The sequence below is a fragment of the Crassostrea angulata genome, chromosome 6 (genome assembly GCF_025612915.1).
Source record: "Crassostrea angulata isolate pt1a10 chromosome 6, ASM2561291v2, whole genome shotgun sequence".
NCBI lineage: Eukaryota > Metazoa > Mollusca > Bivalvia > Ostreida > Ostreidae > Magallana > Magallana angulata.
Window position 1 is genome coordinate 41,166,527 of NC_069116.1, and position 15,727 is coordinate 41,182,253.

General features: G+C 31.2%; 2 protein-coding genes and 1 pseudogene across 2 annotated transcripts; all 3 read left to right on the forward strand.

The window, feature by feature from the left end:
• The first annotated feature begins 809 nt into the window (after window positions 1–809).
• LOC128187513 (uncharacterized) lies at window positions 810–3,509 on the forward strand. The gene is made up of 6 exons (XM_052857937.1): window positions 810–910; window positions 1,503–1,567; window positions 1,738–2,004; window positions 2,790–2,940; window positions 3,056–3,081; window positions 3,205–3,509. The coding sequence occupies exons 1-6, from the start codon at window positions 810–812 to the stop codon at window positions 3,507–3,509; spliced, it is 915 nt and encodes a 304-aa protein (XP_052713897.1).
• A 2,913-nt stretch (window positions 3,510–6,422) lies between these two features.
• Window positions 6,423–9,186, forward strand: LOC128187867 (uncharacterized; annotated as a pseudogene).
• Window positions 9,187–11,459: 2,273 nt separating this feature from the next.
• Window positions 11,460–14,824, forward strand: LOC128187879 (uncharacterized). Its single transcript, XM_052858529.1, has 6 exons — window positions 11,460–11,595; window positions 12,360–12,424; window positions 12,774–13,020; window positions 14,067–14,189; window positions 14,307–14,332; window positions 14,474–14,824. The coding sequence occupies exons 1-6, from the start codon at window positions 11,495–11,497 to the stop codon at window positions 14,785–14,787; spliced, it is 876 nt and encodes a 291-aa protein (XP_052714489.1). The 5' UTR covers window positions 11,460–11,494; the 3' UTR covers window positions 14,788–14,824.
• The last annotated feature ends 903 nt before the right edge of the window (window positions 14,825–15,727 follow it).

Sequence of the window (15,727 nt, forward strand, 5' to 3'; positions counted from 1 at the left end):
TTTGCGATAAAAGGATGCAACTAACAATGGTGTAATTGAGCAACACTTGCAATTGCGCAACATTTCTGGAGGAATTGACCACTCCACCTTTCATATCAGACGGACAATATCTTTAAAATCAATAATGTAAACCTGATCAAGAATCACAAACATAAATGTATCCAGAAAATATTTCACATTTTTTTGCCTCTTTAGATCAAGCCCTGCTCCAAAAAACAGTGAAATTGATGTAATATGTGTTATTGGCTTCCTTTTCATGTACATGATTTTGATTATTTCATATAAATAAGCAAATCAAATGCGTTTTTTGAGTTAATAAAAAAGCCAGGTCTGCTTGACTTTAGGATTGCCTTAACGGGTAACGGTCACTTTGAACCACAATCGAAAGGAAGTATTTCAAAATCTGGGTTTTGGGGGTATTATTTAGCTTACAACTCATCAACTGTGATTAATGTTTGTAAACGATGAAGACATTGCTCATTGGTGTTTAATTATATTTTTGACGTTGATTAAGCGAGTATAATTCGTAATTGATAAGAACTTAAGCTACATTGACAGCACATATGGAAAAATTGACAGGTTCTTCTAAACAATGTGTAATCTCGACTTAAAAGATCAATATTGAAAGACTTTGATGTGTATGTTTCATGAATATTAGAATGTGAAATTTCATTTCCTGTTTCAATATTCAAAACTGTCAAAAGGGTTTTAATTGGAATTAGGAAGTTAATGTATATGTAAAATGCATATAAAACGTTACAATACTGTCAACATAATTTTGGTTTTGTTTGTGTGGTAATTTCATCGGCATGGATGTTGTAATTTTTTGTTTGTTAATGTTGGTTGTCGTCTCACCTACTTCCACTCTAAAAGGGGGAAATATCTGTCAAAAGAATGTGACAACGGACAAGTAAAGTGTTACTTTCTAAAATATTAATTGTGAGAATTTTAGGTTCTGTCAATTAAGATGACTCACCTTGTTCAAAAATGTACTAGTTTATGATCAGTTGATTGCTGATTTTAAGTTATGCTGATTGCCGATGATGATGATGATGATGATGATGATGATGATGATGATGAATATTACAATATTTTTAATATTATCATGATAACGCAACTTCTATTCTTAGATCCAATTGCATTTTGTTTAAACTGTCGACAATTAATGGCAGATAGTAAATGATTCATGTTAATCGATTATACAATAAAACATTGCTTAAAATAATAAACTAAGATAGTGTAGCATTCCAAATATTCTTTTGTATATGCAAATGCTTTTACAATGCTAGTTCAATTTCTTTTAATACTATATTGTAGGAAAAAAGTATCCTTGCATGGAAACTTAATATGATAGATTAAAACTTTTTAGTTGTTACTCTGCCGAAGTGTAGTTGGAGAAATATTCCTAGTTGGACAGACCAAGCTTCTATTCAGATCTAGTAGCATTTACATTTATTCTTAATGTGTTGTTAATTTTTCCCTGTAATTTCTTTGTCTTAAAGTGAAACACTTGTAACAAAGATTAAATGCTGTTTAAACTTTGAAGAAAAGAATGATATGTGTGTAGGTAAGTATATGCATCAAAGAAATGATACCGTTTTATCATATTTTTACATTCCTCTATATAATGTGATGTTTAAATAAAAAATTGTTGATTTCGACAAAATGAAATGAAAATGAAAGCAACTAAGACAAATTTTCTTAAATATCTAATATAAATCTGTCAAATGTTTACAGAATGCAGTCCCGGCTTTCGGGGGTATAACTGTGCTGAAAAATGTTTAAATGATTTATTTGGGGAAAAATGCAACCTTCGATGCAGTTGTAATGAAACACAAATCTGTCATCATGTGTGTGGATGTTTGCAAAGACTGGACTTGAATTATTCAAATATGACGAACAACGGAACTAGTATCTTGTTAGAGAATGGGTCGTATTCGCCTTTTGCAGAGGAGTGTCCTACTACAACAAATGTGTTATTCACAACCACAGGTCTGATGTACAGTAAGCATACATATTTTTTTATATCCCCTTGATTACTTTTGATTTCCCGTCACATCTTCATCATATACAGAGGAATGTCCTTCTAAAAACCGTATGTTACCCACAGCTCAGGTCTTATCTACTGCTATCTTTCTTTTTATTCCTTATCGAAATATTTATTACCTGAATTAATGTGTATTTCCCAGGAATAACTTTCATTATTTCTTTGTCTGAGAAAAATGGGCTTTGTCACTGAAACAGATCAGAGATAGGAAACTGATTCTCGTGTTTATTTGTTTTTAAATTTTTCATTTATGTACTAGCTAACATTTACTACATTTTTTTTTACTTAATTTGTATGTTAAACTATATTGTTTAAAAATGACAATATCGTATATCCGGTAATTTTCGCGATGATCTATTTTCGCGGGGTTTTGTCTTAAAATAGCAAATGATTGAATGCGTTAAAATTATATCCTTTTTTTTTAAACAAACTTTTGAAAATGCAATTATGACGGATGCAAATTAAAAAAATTCTACACGTTTTCCCATTTTCGCAAATTTTGTGACACGCATAAAAAAGTTATGTTAATAACTCGTATTGCGCTCGTCCGTTTAATGCAATTTTTTCCGATGAGAGTGTAAGTCTACTGAACAATGGTTTCAATCACTGTCATATTATAGCCGTTGCCTGAAAAGATACCGTCTGTATTCAAAAATAAATTCAAAATCCTCTTTACATTAAAACTTCAAATGTTAATGAAATCCAGCTAAACTGTTTTTTATTTGATCCTTTCTTATAATAGAAATTCGGTTAGATGAAGGTTGGGTAACCAAACTATATTCCATTACAACAGGTACACCAAACAAAGACACAAATTTCAAGATTTCATTTCTGATCGGAGCAGCAGGTGTCACTGCTGTGTGTAGTGTATTCGGAATAGGACTGTTATATCGGTATTATATTTTTATGCAGAAGTATATTCTTTCTGTGCCTGGTATTTATTTTTTAACATAAATGTACATGATACTAGTATATGGCTCATGTTTAATTTTATTTCTCATTTTGTAGGTTGCGTTTGATGAGAAAAAAACAAGGTTGTATTCTTCTCTTTCATTCAGACACAATATATGAATTACAATGCAACCATATTTTAATCAACAACAAACAAAAATTAATTAAGGTTAAAGTTCCTAAAAAATATTTTCAACTTTTTACAGAATGCCGCGTTCATCATAATATGGTTAAAAATTTAGAATATACATCAAGGAATCGGGAAAACCCAAGAGTACGCGAAGAGCCAGCAGAGCCTCTGTATGGTAAATGTAGTTACGAGGATACCTGCTACAGTACATTGGTACTAAGAGTGAACAATGAATCTGGTCGGGAACCTAATACATCACGACAGCCAGTCTTTACAGATGATGACAATATATATGAGTATGCACATCGTTATACACATCATAGTGATGAGGGACAGCCTCTAAACGTGTATATTACTGATCTGATTGAAGCAACTGAATAACTAAAAACTTAATTATTTTGTTTATCATGTAAGCTTCTTGAATATATTATAAGGCTTTACAGGTGTGTTCGTATTAACAAAGCTCTGATTCTACTATGAATCATATTTGATTGATAATCTGACATCAAATGTTGATAAGTAAAGAGGAAAGATTTATAACTTATCATTACTATTATCAAATTATTATGGACAGATGGAACATACAATCAATTAAGCTACGATTCAAAATTTATTTAAAGCAATATGAGCTGTATTTTTTAGAATTATATTTTGCTGCAAACCCTGCTACTATGATAAGTCTGAATGTTATAAAATTTTGTCAGGAGAAAGGATCCTCTTATTAAGAATATATAGCAGTTCAATTTTTGTACAGGACGACAATAATTCAATATTGCCTCAATTTAGGCTTCTTAAAACAGCTCTATTTTTCTGACGGAAGGTTTTCAAGAAGGAAATAAACAATTTTCATAACTTACTAGTTTTAGAGTACTGTTACTTTAGCTTCCAAATTTTTAGCGCAGACCAAACTTCTAGAGAGTTTGTGTATAACGATATATTAATGATATTCTAAAAACATATTCAAGCAATATTTTGATATTTCTATCGATATATTTTGGCATAATTAGGTTATATTTCATAGAAGTTAAGAAAAAATTAACTCCAATTTTGGCCTAAAATATGCTTATTTCATGCTATATCTCAAATATTTGAGATGTGACCCGTACTTGTTTTACTTTTAAATGAGACATTAAAACTATGTCTATTTGTATGCTAAATTTTGGAAAGATGACATAACTCTAATATTTTTTATTTGCGTTATAATTTGATTACTCCAAAATTTTGTAACATCTGTTGATTGTTCATTATGTACTGACCTTGGAAGCAAGAATTTTAAACTTTGACTTATATTTTACTTTTATAGTCACTACATGTGTTCAACTTAATACTGTATTAAAATTATAACCATATAATAGTTCAAACTATAAATAATTGTTTGATTTCTTCAAATTATTAATTTTTTGTCATATTTTAGCAAAAATTTCAGGAAAATAATCATTTCTGTTTGGGGTCCTATATTTCCGACATTTGTTTCCACGTGTTAGCATCATGTTCTCTACATGCATTTGATAAATGGAAGGGTTTATATAAATGCGCCAATCAGAACCTTTGTTCCGAATCGGAATTAAAGTTCACACCGATTAGAAAGTGCCATCACTCATCGACCGTACCGTGAACATCCATGTTGGATTGCGATAAAGGATGCAATTAACAATGGTGTAATTGAGCAAACACTTGCAATTGCGCAAAATTTATGGAGGGATTGACCATTCCGCCTTTCATATCGGTTGGACTAATACAAAGTATCTTTAAAAACAATAATGTAAACCTGATCAAGAATCACAAAAATGAATGTATCCCGGAAATATTTCATATTGTTTTTTTGCCTCTTAAGATCAAACCCTGCTAAAAACAAACAGTGAAATTGGTGTAATATGTGTTATTGGCTTCCTTTTCATGTACATGATTTTGATTATTTCATATAAATAAGCAAATCAATTGCTTTTACATCTTCGCTAGCCAAGGGTTTCGGTCCACTTTGCTCCCCATAAACCTTTGGCGGATTTCATTGCGAAAACTCGGTGATGTGGTGGCGCTATCTAGCGAGCAACTTGAGTTGCGCCCCTTGCATATTTACATTTTAATCGAATTAAACAACGGGTTATATACACACTACGGCATTAATACAACTTGAAAACATGTTGACTACCGAATATCGGAACATAATTAACGATGTTATTAAATACAACTTAAGTTATAAACTAGGGAAAGCATGGAATGTTTTATTCACAGTGTTTTGTAAGGACCTGTACCAGGAGTGAAAAAGTCGCCGATTTATATCAAAGCTTTCATGCCATAAAACCAGGTATCGTTGTCGTAAATATTGTAAACCAAAGAAATTAAATAAAATAAATCTCATTGAACCTTTAAAAGCAATAACCATAAGCACCGAACGTATATACTAACGGGATGGGCAGCTTCTACATTCGCCATGTTTACTTCCCATGCTATCACGCGAGCCTTGACAAGTTTGTAGAACTATGTTCAATCCCAGTAAAATATATAGGTTTTTTTAAGCGATCTGGTTAGAACATCGTTGGCGAGGCACTGTACTCGTGAACTTGTGTCTCAATTTGTTTAAAAAACCGAATGATTTACCAAAGATCACACATGTGTTTTCTTTTAAAGTTTATATTTACAAGCACTGCGATTGGATCAGCTACTCGCAGCTGCAGCCAATCATAAAACGGAGCTCGCCACCGAGTTTTCGCAATGAAATCCGCCAAGGGTTTATGGGGAGCAAAGTGAACCGAAAACCCTTGGCTAGCGAAGATGTTGCTTTTATTGAGTTAGTCAAAAACCTGGTCTGCTTGACTTTAGGATTGCCTTAATGGGTAACGGTCACTTTGAACCACGATCGAAAGAAAGTATTTCAAAATCTGGGTTTTGGGGGTATTATTTAGCTTACAACTCATCAACTGTGATTAATGTTTGTAAACTAAGAAGGCATTGCTCATTAGTGTTTAATTATATTTGTGACGTTGACTTAGCGAGTATAATTCGTAATAGATCAGAACTTAAGCTACATTGACAGCACATATGGAAAAATTGCCAGGTTCTTCTAAACAACGTGTAATCTCGACTTTACATATCAATTGGAATATTGTAAAGACTTTAATATGTATGTTTCATGAATATTAGAATATAAAATTACATTTCCTTTTTCAATATTCAAAAGTGTCAAAAGGGCTATTAATTGGAATTAGGAAGTTAATGCATATGTAAAATGCATATAAAACGTTATCAATACTGTCAACATAATTTTGCTATTGTTTGTGTGGTATTTTCATCGGCATGGATGTTATAATTTTTTGTTTGTTAATGTATGTTGCCGTCTCACATACTTCCACTCTAAAAGGGGGAAATATCTGTCCAAAGAATGTGACAACGGACAAGTAAAGTGTTACTTTCTAAAATATTGATTGTGAGAATTTTAGGTTCTGTCAATTAAGATGACTTACTTTGTTCAAAACTGTACTAGTTCATGATCAGTTGTTTGAGTTTTAAGTTATGCCGATTGCCGATGTGAAATGTTGATGATGATGATGATAATGATGAATATTATCAATAATTTTAATATTATCCTGATAACGCAAATTCTATTCTTAGATCCGATTGCATTCTGTTTAAACTGTCGACAATTAATGGCAGATAGTAAATATCATGTTAATCGATTATACAATAGAACATTGCTTAAAAGGATAAACTAAGATAATGTAGCATTCCAAATATTCTTTTTTATATGCAAATGCTTTTACAATGCTAGTTCAACACATTATTTCTTTTAATACTATATTGAAGGTAGAAAAAAGTCTCCTTGCATGGAAACTTAATATGATAGATTAAAACTTTTTTAGTTGTTAATCTGCAGAAGTTGGAGAAATATTCCTAGTTGGACAGACCAAGCTTCTATTCAGATCTAATTGCATTTACATTAATTCTTAATGTGTTGTTAATTTTTCCCGATAATTTCTTTGTCTTAAAGTGAAACACTTGTAACAAAGATTGAATGTTGTTCAAACTTTGAAAAAAAGAATGATATGTGTGTAGGTAGGCACATGTATCAAATAAATGATACCTTTATATTATATTTTACATTCCTCTATATAATGTGATGTTTAAATAAAAAATTGTGGATTTCGAAAATTGAAATTAAAAGCAACTAAGACAACTTTTCTTAAAGATTTAATATAAATCTGTCAAATGTTTACAGAATGCAGTCCCGGCTTTCGGGGGTAAATGTTCAAATGATAATTTTGGGGAGAAATGCAACCTTCGATGCAGTTGTAATGAAACACAAATCTGTCATCATGTGTGTGGATGTTTGCAAAGACTGGACTTGAATTATTCAAATATGACAAACAATGGTACTAGTATCTTGTTAGAGAATGTGACGTCTTCGCCATTTGCTGAGGAGTGTACTACTACAACAGATGTGTTATCCACCACCACAGGTCTGATGTACAGTAAGCATACTATATCCCCTTGATTACTTTTGATTTCCCGTCACATCTTCCTCATATACAGAGGAATGTCCTTCTACAAACCGTATGTTATCCACAAGCTCTGGTCTTATCTATTGCTATCTTCCTTTTTAGTCGTTATCGAAATATTTATTACCTGAATTAATGTGTATTTCCCAGGAATAACTTTCATTATTTCTTTTTCTGAAGAAAGTCGGCTTTGTCTCTGAAACTGATCAGAGATAGGAAACTGATTCTCGTGTTTATTTGTTTTTAAATTTTTCATTTATGTACTAGCTTACATTTAATACATTTTCTTTTAGTTAATTTGTATGTTAAAATATATTGTTAAAAAATGACAATATCGTATATCCGGTAATTTTCGCAATGATCTATTTTCGCGGGTTTTATGTAATCTCCTTAAAATAGCAAATTACTGAATAAGTTAAAATTATATCCTTTATTTTTTAACAAACTTTTGAAAATGCAATTATGACTGATGCAAATTAAAAAAATTCTACACGTTTTTCCATTTTCGCAAATTTTGTGACACGCATAAAAATGTTATGTTGATAATTCGTATTTCGCTCGTCCGTTTAATGCAACTTTTTCCGATGAGAGTTTAAGTTTACTGAACAATGGTTTCAATTACTGTCATATTATAGCCGTTGCCTGAAAAGATACCGTCTGTATTCAAAAATAAATTTAAAATCCTCTTACATTAAAACTTCAAATGTTGATGAAATCCAGCTAAACTGTTTTTATTTGATCCTTTCTTATAATAGAAATTCGTTTAGATGAAGGTTGGGCTACATTCCGTTACAACAGGTACACCAAACAAAGACACAAATTTCAAGATTTCATATCTGATCGGGGCAGCAGGTGTCACTGCTGTGTGTAGTGTATTCGGAATAGGACTGTTATATCGGTAATTAGGTTTTTATGCAGAAGTATATTCTTTCTGTGCTTGGTATTTATTTATGAACATCAATGTACATGATACTAGTATATGGCTCATGTTTAATTTTATTTCTCATTTTGTAGGTTGCACTTGATGAGAAAAAAACAAGGTTGTATTCTTCTCTTTCATTCAGACACAATATATGAATTACAATGCAACCATATTTTAATCAACAACAAACAAAAATTAATTAAGGTTAAAGTTCCTAAAAAATATTTTCAAATTTTTACAGAATTTGAGTTCATCATAATATGGTCTACGATTTAGGAGATACATCAAGGATTCGGGAAAACCCAAGAGTACGCGAAGAGCCAGCAGAGCCTCTGTATGGTAAATGTAGTTACGAGGATACCTGCTACAGTACATTGGTACTAAGAGTGAACAATGAATCTGGTCGGGAACCTAATACATCAAGACAGCCTGTCTTTACAGATGATGACAATATATATGGAGTTTGCACAGCGTTATACACATCATAGTGATAAGGGACAGCCACCAAACGTGTATATTACTGATCTGATTGAAGCAACTGAATAACTGAAAACTTTGATTTAATCATTTGATGATCGTGTAAGCTTCAGGTTATATGTCATACAGCTTAACGGCTGGCCGGGAGTGTTCGCATTAACAAAGCTCCGATCGTCTATTAATAGCAAATTTTTATGGACATATGGAACATAGAATCAGTCAAGCTACGATTCAAAGTTTATTCAACACAAAGTAGTATTCACTCAAGGCGTAATGATACAGTCGTTAAAAAAACAACACTTTTTTTAATTTAAAAAATATGTGCGTAATGGGTTTTCATACGTACTCGAATAGGTTTCGGGTCACGTGATCAGGTAATATAAATAGTAGGAACATGCAGTGACGTGGCACTCTAACTTCGCTCTCTAGTTGTGATTTAAGTGAGATAAAATGGAAGATGAAATGGAATGCGGTGGTTTTTGGCTGACAGATGGAGATTAATATGTGTTGTTTAAAATAAAATAAACGCTACCGGGTAGTGTACCTATGCAATACTTATTGTTTTTATTCATTTAACACTTTATTGTTTTATATTCGGACAAAAACGTAGTGAGGGAGAATATATTAATTAAATTTATACCACTGTCAATAAACTGACGCTTTTGAACATTTAGAGTGAAATGTTTGATTTTTTTTAATTGGCAATTCTTTAAAATAATAATTTGACGATATTTGTTATAAAAACAATATGTTCAACCCGTAATAAATGATGGACACAAATACCATTGAAATTGGCTGAAAATAATCTTTTAGTCTTTTATATCGATTTTGTGGAGAGAAATCAATACAAGCTGTTACACATAAAAATAGAATTAAGCCCATTCCAACAACTGTTCCCACAATGATTCCAACTCTAGCAAAAGTTCTTAGATCCGTCCATTTGGCGAGTATTCCTAAAAATAAAAACTTTAAGTTTACCCTTTTGCATATTAGCTACACGTGTTGGATTTCATGAGCTCGACTATTAAAATGAATTTTAATAGAGTCAAAATAAACATCTGTGCTGACCTTCACACCCAGCATATTGCGCGGACTCGTCCGAATTATCTTGACAGTTGACTTCCTGGTCACATTTTAGCTTTTTGTCAATGCAGATATCATCAAGACATTGAAACTTGTTTTCTGAACAAATCTAGGGATCTGGTTCTGCAAAATTATTAAAATCTAAAATTTAAAGCATATCTGTTGGTTGAAATCCAACTATAATTAGCCTTTCTCTTCTCATTTTCTGTTCAGCTCTGATAAATGATAATATAGGCCATACTTCATACTTCTCTGGACCGTGGTGGTCAACTTAAATCCAGAACTGGTACTGACTACCATACTTTTGAACTTGAACGTCGCAATGTTGCCACTTGTAGTTATTGGCCGAGGAATGAGTCGTCCACACAAACCTTTATAGGGAGATATCTCAGTATATGTAGTATCTCATAAAAAATACACTGTGTTTTATTCTAGAACCTCATTAGTTAAACTTGGGGGGGGGGGGTGTCACACAAGACACATTACAACAACAGTTTCTCTTACGGTGAAAATCATGTTTCAGTGATCATGGAGTTATAAACGTCAATTGCTCTGCTAGTACATTCCATGATGCACATTAGCGTATTATGATAAAAATGTTAACAGTTACAGTGTATAGCATAAAAATTTCATCATCAAAGTAGTGCATGATGTGCATGTGTATTTACATTCAATTCCGTGTCCGAAAGAAAAAAAAATTAACCGTTAATAATTCATGTTTACAGGCATCAATATTCATGATAAATGTTAAGATGATAAATAAATGTCAATCAATATGAAGGAAAATCCATTGTTATTCATTATGAAGCATAGCACTTTTGTTGCTAATTGATTTTTATGTTTGGATTCTTGATCACACTATGCAATCAATTTTTTTTTAAATGTTTTGAAATGTGTTTTAAAAATATATTAAAATATTTTTATTTTGACACAATCAACATTTTTGGCAAAATGAATGTAGTTGGGATGTATTAAAATGACTCATATCAAGAGTCATAAAATATTGCTATAATCGCAAACGAAAGAAATTCTTCATTCACAAATATGTTTTAAATGCTACTGGTCCCAGAGTACCATGTTTCTAAAAGGCGATGAGATTATATATTTCCATGAAAAAACATTTTAAAAGTATATCTTTAGTAAGATATTCATGGTTCAAACATTTCTAAATTGTAATCTCGAATGATCATGAAGACCATTTGGAATCTTAAACTTGTAAAGACTTCAATATGTACGTTCATGAATATTTGAACATGAAACTAAATTTCCTGTTTCAATATTCCAAATTATCAAAAACGGCTATTATGATTAGGAAGTTGATGTTTATGTGTAATGCGTAATTAATATTGTCAACATAATTTTGATATAGCTTGTGTGGTATTTTCATCGGCATGGATGTTGCGATATTTTGTTTGTTAATGTTGGTTGTCGTCTCACCTACTTGCAGTCTTAAAGGGGATAATATCTGTTTAAGGAGTGAGACAACGGAAAGGTAAAGTCCAAATTCTAGATATTAACTGTAAAGAATTTGATACGTCGATATTCATATTGTGAATTCATAATATTTTATATTACATTCATACGGATCGTTCTTACTTTTCTATCTAGACCTTTTAGAGCTTAATCTAAAACACTTCTTTACTATTTTAATCTAAAATTCTTACAAATGCTTATCAACCTCTAAGTTCTGATGTCAATAGGTATCTATTTTTGGGAAACAGAGTATTTATTAAAATAAGACTCCTATTAGCACATCACTTATAACAATCATTTGTTCAGGTTGGATCATAACTTTTATTGATTGATCTAAGATTTGTACAAGTAATGTAAACGACCGTTGAAGGACGGTTCATCATATTTTTCATTTCAATTTGACTATTAACAAAGTTTACAGGTCATAAAATAGTTTATTTTTAAAATTTGGGGAAAGGAAAGTCAGTTCAGTTTATTGTTTGCTGATTTTAACTTATGCAGATGATGATCATGAATATCATCATTATCATAATTTGCAAGTGTTAGTGCAATTACAATGCTAGTTCAACAGATCATTTCTTTAAATTCTACATTGTTAAGAAATGGAAAACAAATTCAAATTACTAGTATATCTGTTTTATTGTTTTGTTGTTAATCTGTTAAAGTGTAGATGAAGAAATTTTCTGGATATCCTAGTTTGACAAATCAAGTTTCAATTCTAGCAGTATTTACCTTTATCCTGATTGTGTGGTCCATTTATTGTTATTTATTTATTTATCAAAGTCGAGAACTGAAAACAAAGGAGGAATGCTGTTTTAACTTTGAAGAAAAAAATGATAAGTGTGTAGGTAGGTACATATATTAGATAAAATCCTCCATTAGAGGAACATATTTTATCATAAACTTGCCTAATACAATTTAATAGAAAGGTTTATTTTAAAGACTATCTCTTTAAGTATAAATGTTGTCTAAAATAACAAAAACATAATTTACCAATTGCAACTAAATTAAAAGTTAACATAATAACAGAAGGAATTATTAAACGAACATATTACTTTATAATAACAAATCTAAACAATAAAAATTCATTACATATCTTAATGGATGCGGTGATATCGGAAATGACAACCATTATCATAACCAAAACATATCATTAATATTTTATAACAGTTTACTGTACTTGTTAAATGTTTTCAGAATGCAGTCCCGGCTTTCGAGGATGGAACTGTATTGACATGTGTCCATATAATTATTATGGAAGAAAATGCAAGTCACCATGCAGTTGTAATGAAACGCAAATGTGTCATCATGTGTGTGGATGCTTGCAAAGATTGGACTTGGATATTTCAAATATAACAAACAACGGTACTAGTATCTTTTTAGAGAATGTGACGTATTCGGCTTTTGCAGAGGAGTGTCCTACTACAACAGATGTGTTATCCACATCCACAGGTCTGATGTACAGTAAGCATATTATATCCCCTTGATTACTTTTTATTTCCCATTAATCACTGTTAAAATATAATTTTAAAAAAAAATTATTTTATTGTCATCCACACAAAGAACTAGGTACAGTTTCAGTCATATTTTGCCCTGTTTTAGAGTGATTTTTAAAAATATCACCAAAAATGGAAATGAAACATTAATTTACACAAAAATATCCATAAACTAAGAATCTATAAATAGTAACCTGATGAGACTTTCACAAGGGTAATTGTGACGCCACAAACAGTGCATTTCTCCGTAATTTTCATAAAACTGAGCAGAAGACACCAATTCCTTGGTAGTTTTTTGGACAGAAAACTATGTCCACAGCCATCGCCCACGATGAAATTCACATTATAACTTTTTATCATGTTAGAACACATAAAATATATTAATTTTGTTGTGGGCGACGGCTGCGGACACATTTTCCTTTTTAAAAAACTACTAGTATGAGAAAATGTGCCATTTTCACCAATTTTTTACTCTATCTTAGAAATGTGCTAAAATGTTGAAGTCATAATTCTTTTTGAAACAAGATTAAAGTGTATAACTTGGCATTTCATATACACACATGTTCAAGATAGTATATGAGTATTTTCATGAGATTTAAACAACTTTCGAATTTTAGAGCAAATATTAAAAGAAATTGTACCTTCTTCTTTTAGATAGAAAATTTGATATTGTGATTGTCGTTATAAATATCTAATATTTATACTTACTAACATCTACTATAACTTTTTGCCTAGTTTGTCTGTTGGATTTTAAATAGCAATAGATAACCAAAAACTGAATTACATTTACTCTGTGTTACGTTAATAATTCGTATGGCGCTCGTTTTTATGAAAATCAGAGCGGAAGTTCTCTGAACAATGATTTGGATCAGTGTCCTCATAGTCAATACCAAACAATAATAGATATAAGGTAGGTGTAAAAAAAAAAGAGTTAAAAATCACGTTTTATCATAAATTCAAATGATAATTTTCTAAATGCATTTACAGATACTACAACGGATTCACAGTCTGCTATCGGAATACCTTCCCCGGAATCAAATTCTAGAATAGCATTTCTTATTGTAGCAGCAAGTGTCACTGGTGTATGTATGGTATTCGGAATAGGATTGTTATATCGGTAATAAGGGTTTTTTTTAAATATAAAATTATGTTCTTGCTGTATTTGACTTATGGAATATTCACTTGCATAATGTCGGTATCAGTCTGAGAATCACACATATTTCGCCTTTTGTAGGTTGCACTTGGGGAGAAATAGAGCAGGTTATGAATCATGATATTAATTCTATCTCCTCTCTTGCTCATGACACATTTATTAATAAATTGATTCATTAAAATCTAATCTTAAACCACAAAGTCATAAAAAGATCAACGTTTTTAACAAATATTTTAAAATTTTCACAGAATGTCGCGTTCATCACAATATGGTGTACGATTTAGAAGATACATCAATGATTCGGGAAAACCCAAGTGTACACGTAAGGCCAGCAGAGCCTTTGTATGGTGAATGTAGTTACGAGGATACCTGCTACAGTACGTTAGTACTAAGAGTGAACAATGAATCTGGTCGGGAACCTAATACATTACGACAGCCAGTCTTTACAGATGATGACAATATATATGAGTATGCACATCGTTATACACACCATAGTGATGAGGGACAGCCACCAAACGTGTATATTACTGATATGACTGAAGCAGCTGAATTTATCGTGTAAGCTTTAAGCAATAGGTTATATAACTTTACAGGTTTGTTTGTATTAACAAAGCCCTGAGTCGACTATGAATTCTATTGAATTGTTACTCTGGCATCAAATGTTAATAAGTATATAAGAAGATTGATTACTTATCTTTACTAATAGCAAATTATTATGGACAGATGGAACATAGCATCTGTTAAGCTTCGATTCAAAGTTTACTAAAGCAATATGAGCTGTATTTTTTAGAATTTTATTTTGCTGCAAAACCTCCTAGTATAATAAGTCTGCATGTTATAAATTTTTGTCAGAAGAAAGATTCCTCTTACAAAGAATATATAGCAGTTCAATTCTTGTACAGGACGACAATAATTCAATTTTGCCTCAATTAAGGCTTCTTAAAACAGCTTTTCCCACAAATATATGGTGAACAGAAATTTAAAAACCGTGATATTTTTTGTCATATTAAAGAGGTTCGCTCCATAGATTTTAGGTAGCCATTTTGGGTCACCTCTAGTCTGAAAATTTTGCATCACATATTAATTGTAGTAGTATACTTATATTTTACAATGCCAAATAAACTATATTGAATAAAATTGTTTATAAAGAATTACATTTTTACAGAGTTTCGTAAGGGATTTTATTTTGTGGCGGAAGGTTTTCAAGAAGGAAATGAACAATTTTCATAACTCACTAGGTTTAGGGTACTGTTACTTTAGCTTCCAAATTTTCAGCGCAGACCAAACTTCTAGATAGTTTGTATATTACGATATATTTATGATGTTCTAAAAAACATATTTAAGCAATATTTTGATATTTTTATCGATATGTTTTGGCATATTTAGCTTATATTTCATAGAAGTTAAGAAAAATTAACTCCAATTTTGGCCTAAATAAGTAAATAATAGTACAAACTATAAAAAATTGTTTGATTTCTTCAAATTATCAATTTCTTTGTCAG

Coding starts and splice junctions, on each gene's coding strand:
- LOC128187513 (XM_052857937.1), top strand. CDS start 810: ATGGATGTTGTAATTTTTTGTTTGTTAATGTTGGTTGTCGTCTCACCT. Junction 911..1,502: donor AAGAATGTGACAACGGACAA/GTAAAGTGTTAC, acceptor TTTGTCTTAAAG/TGAAACACTTGTAACAAAGA. Junction 2,005..2,789: donor AACCACAGGTCTGATGTACA/GTAAGCATACAT, acceptor TTCTTATAATAG/AAATTCGGTTAGATGAAGGT.
- LOC128187879 (XM_052858529.1), top strand. CDS start 11,495: ATGGATGTTGCGATATTTTGTTTGTTAATGTTGGTTGTCGTCTCACCT. Junction 11,596..12,359: donor AGGAGTGAGACAACGGAAAG/GTAAAGTCCAAA, acceptor TATTTATCAAAG/TCGAGAACTGAAAACAAAGG. Junction 14,190..14,306: donor GGAATAGGATTGTTATATCG/GTAATAAGGGTT, acceptor CGCCTTTTGTAG/GTTGCACTTGGGGAGAAATA.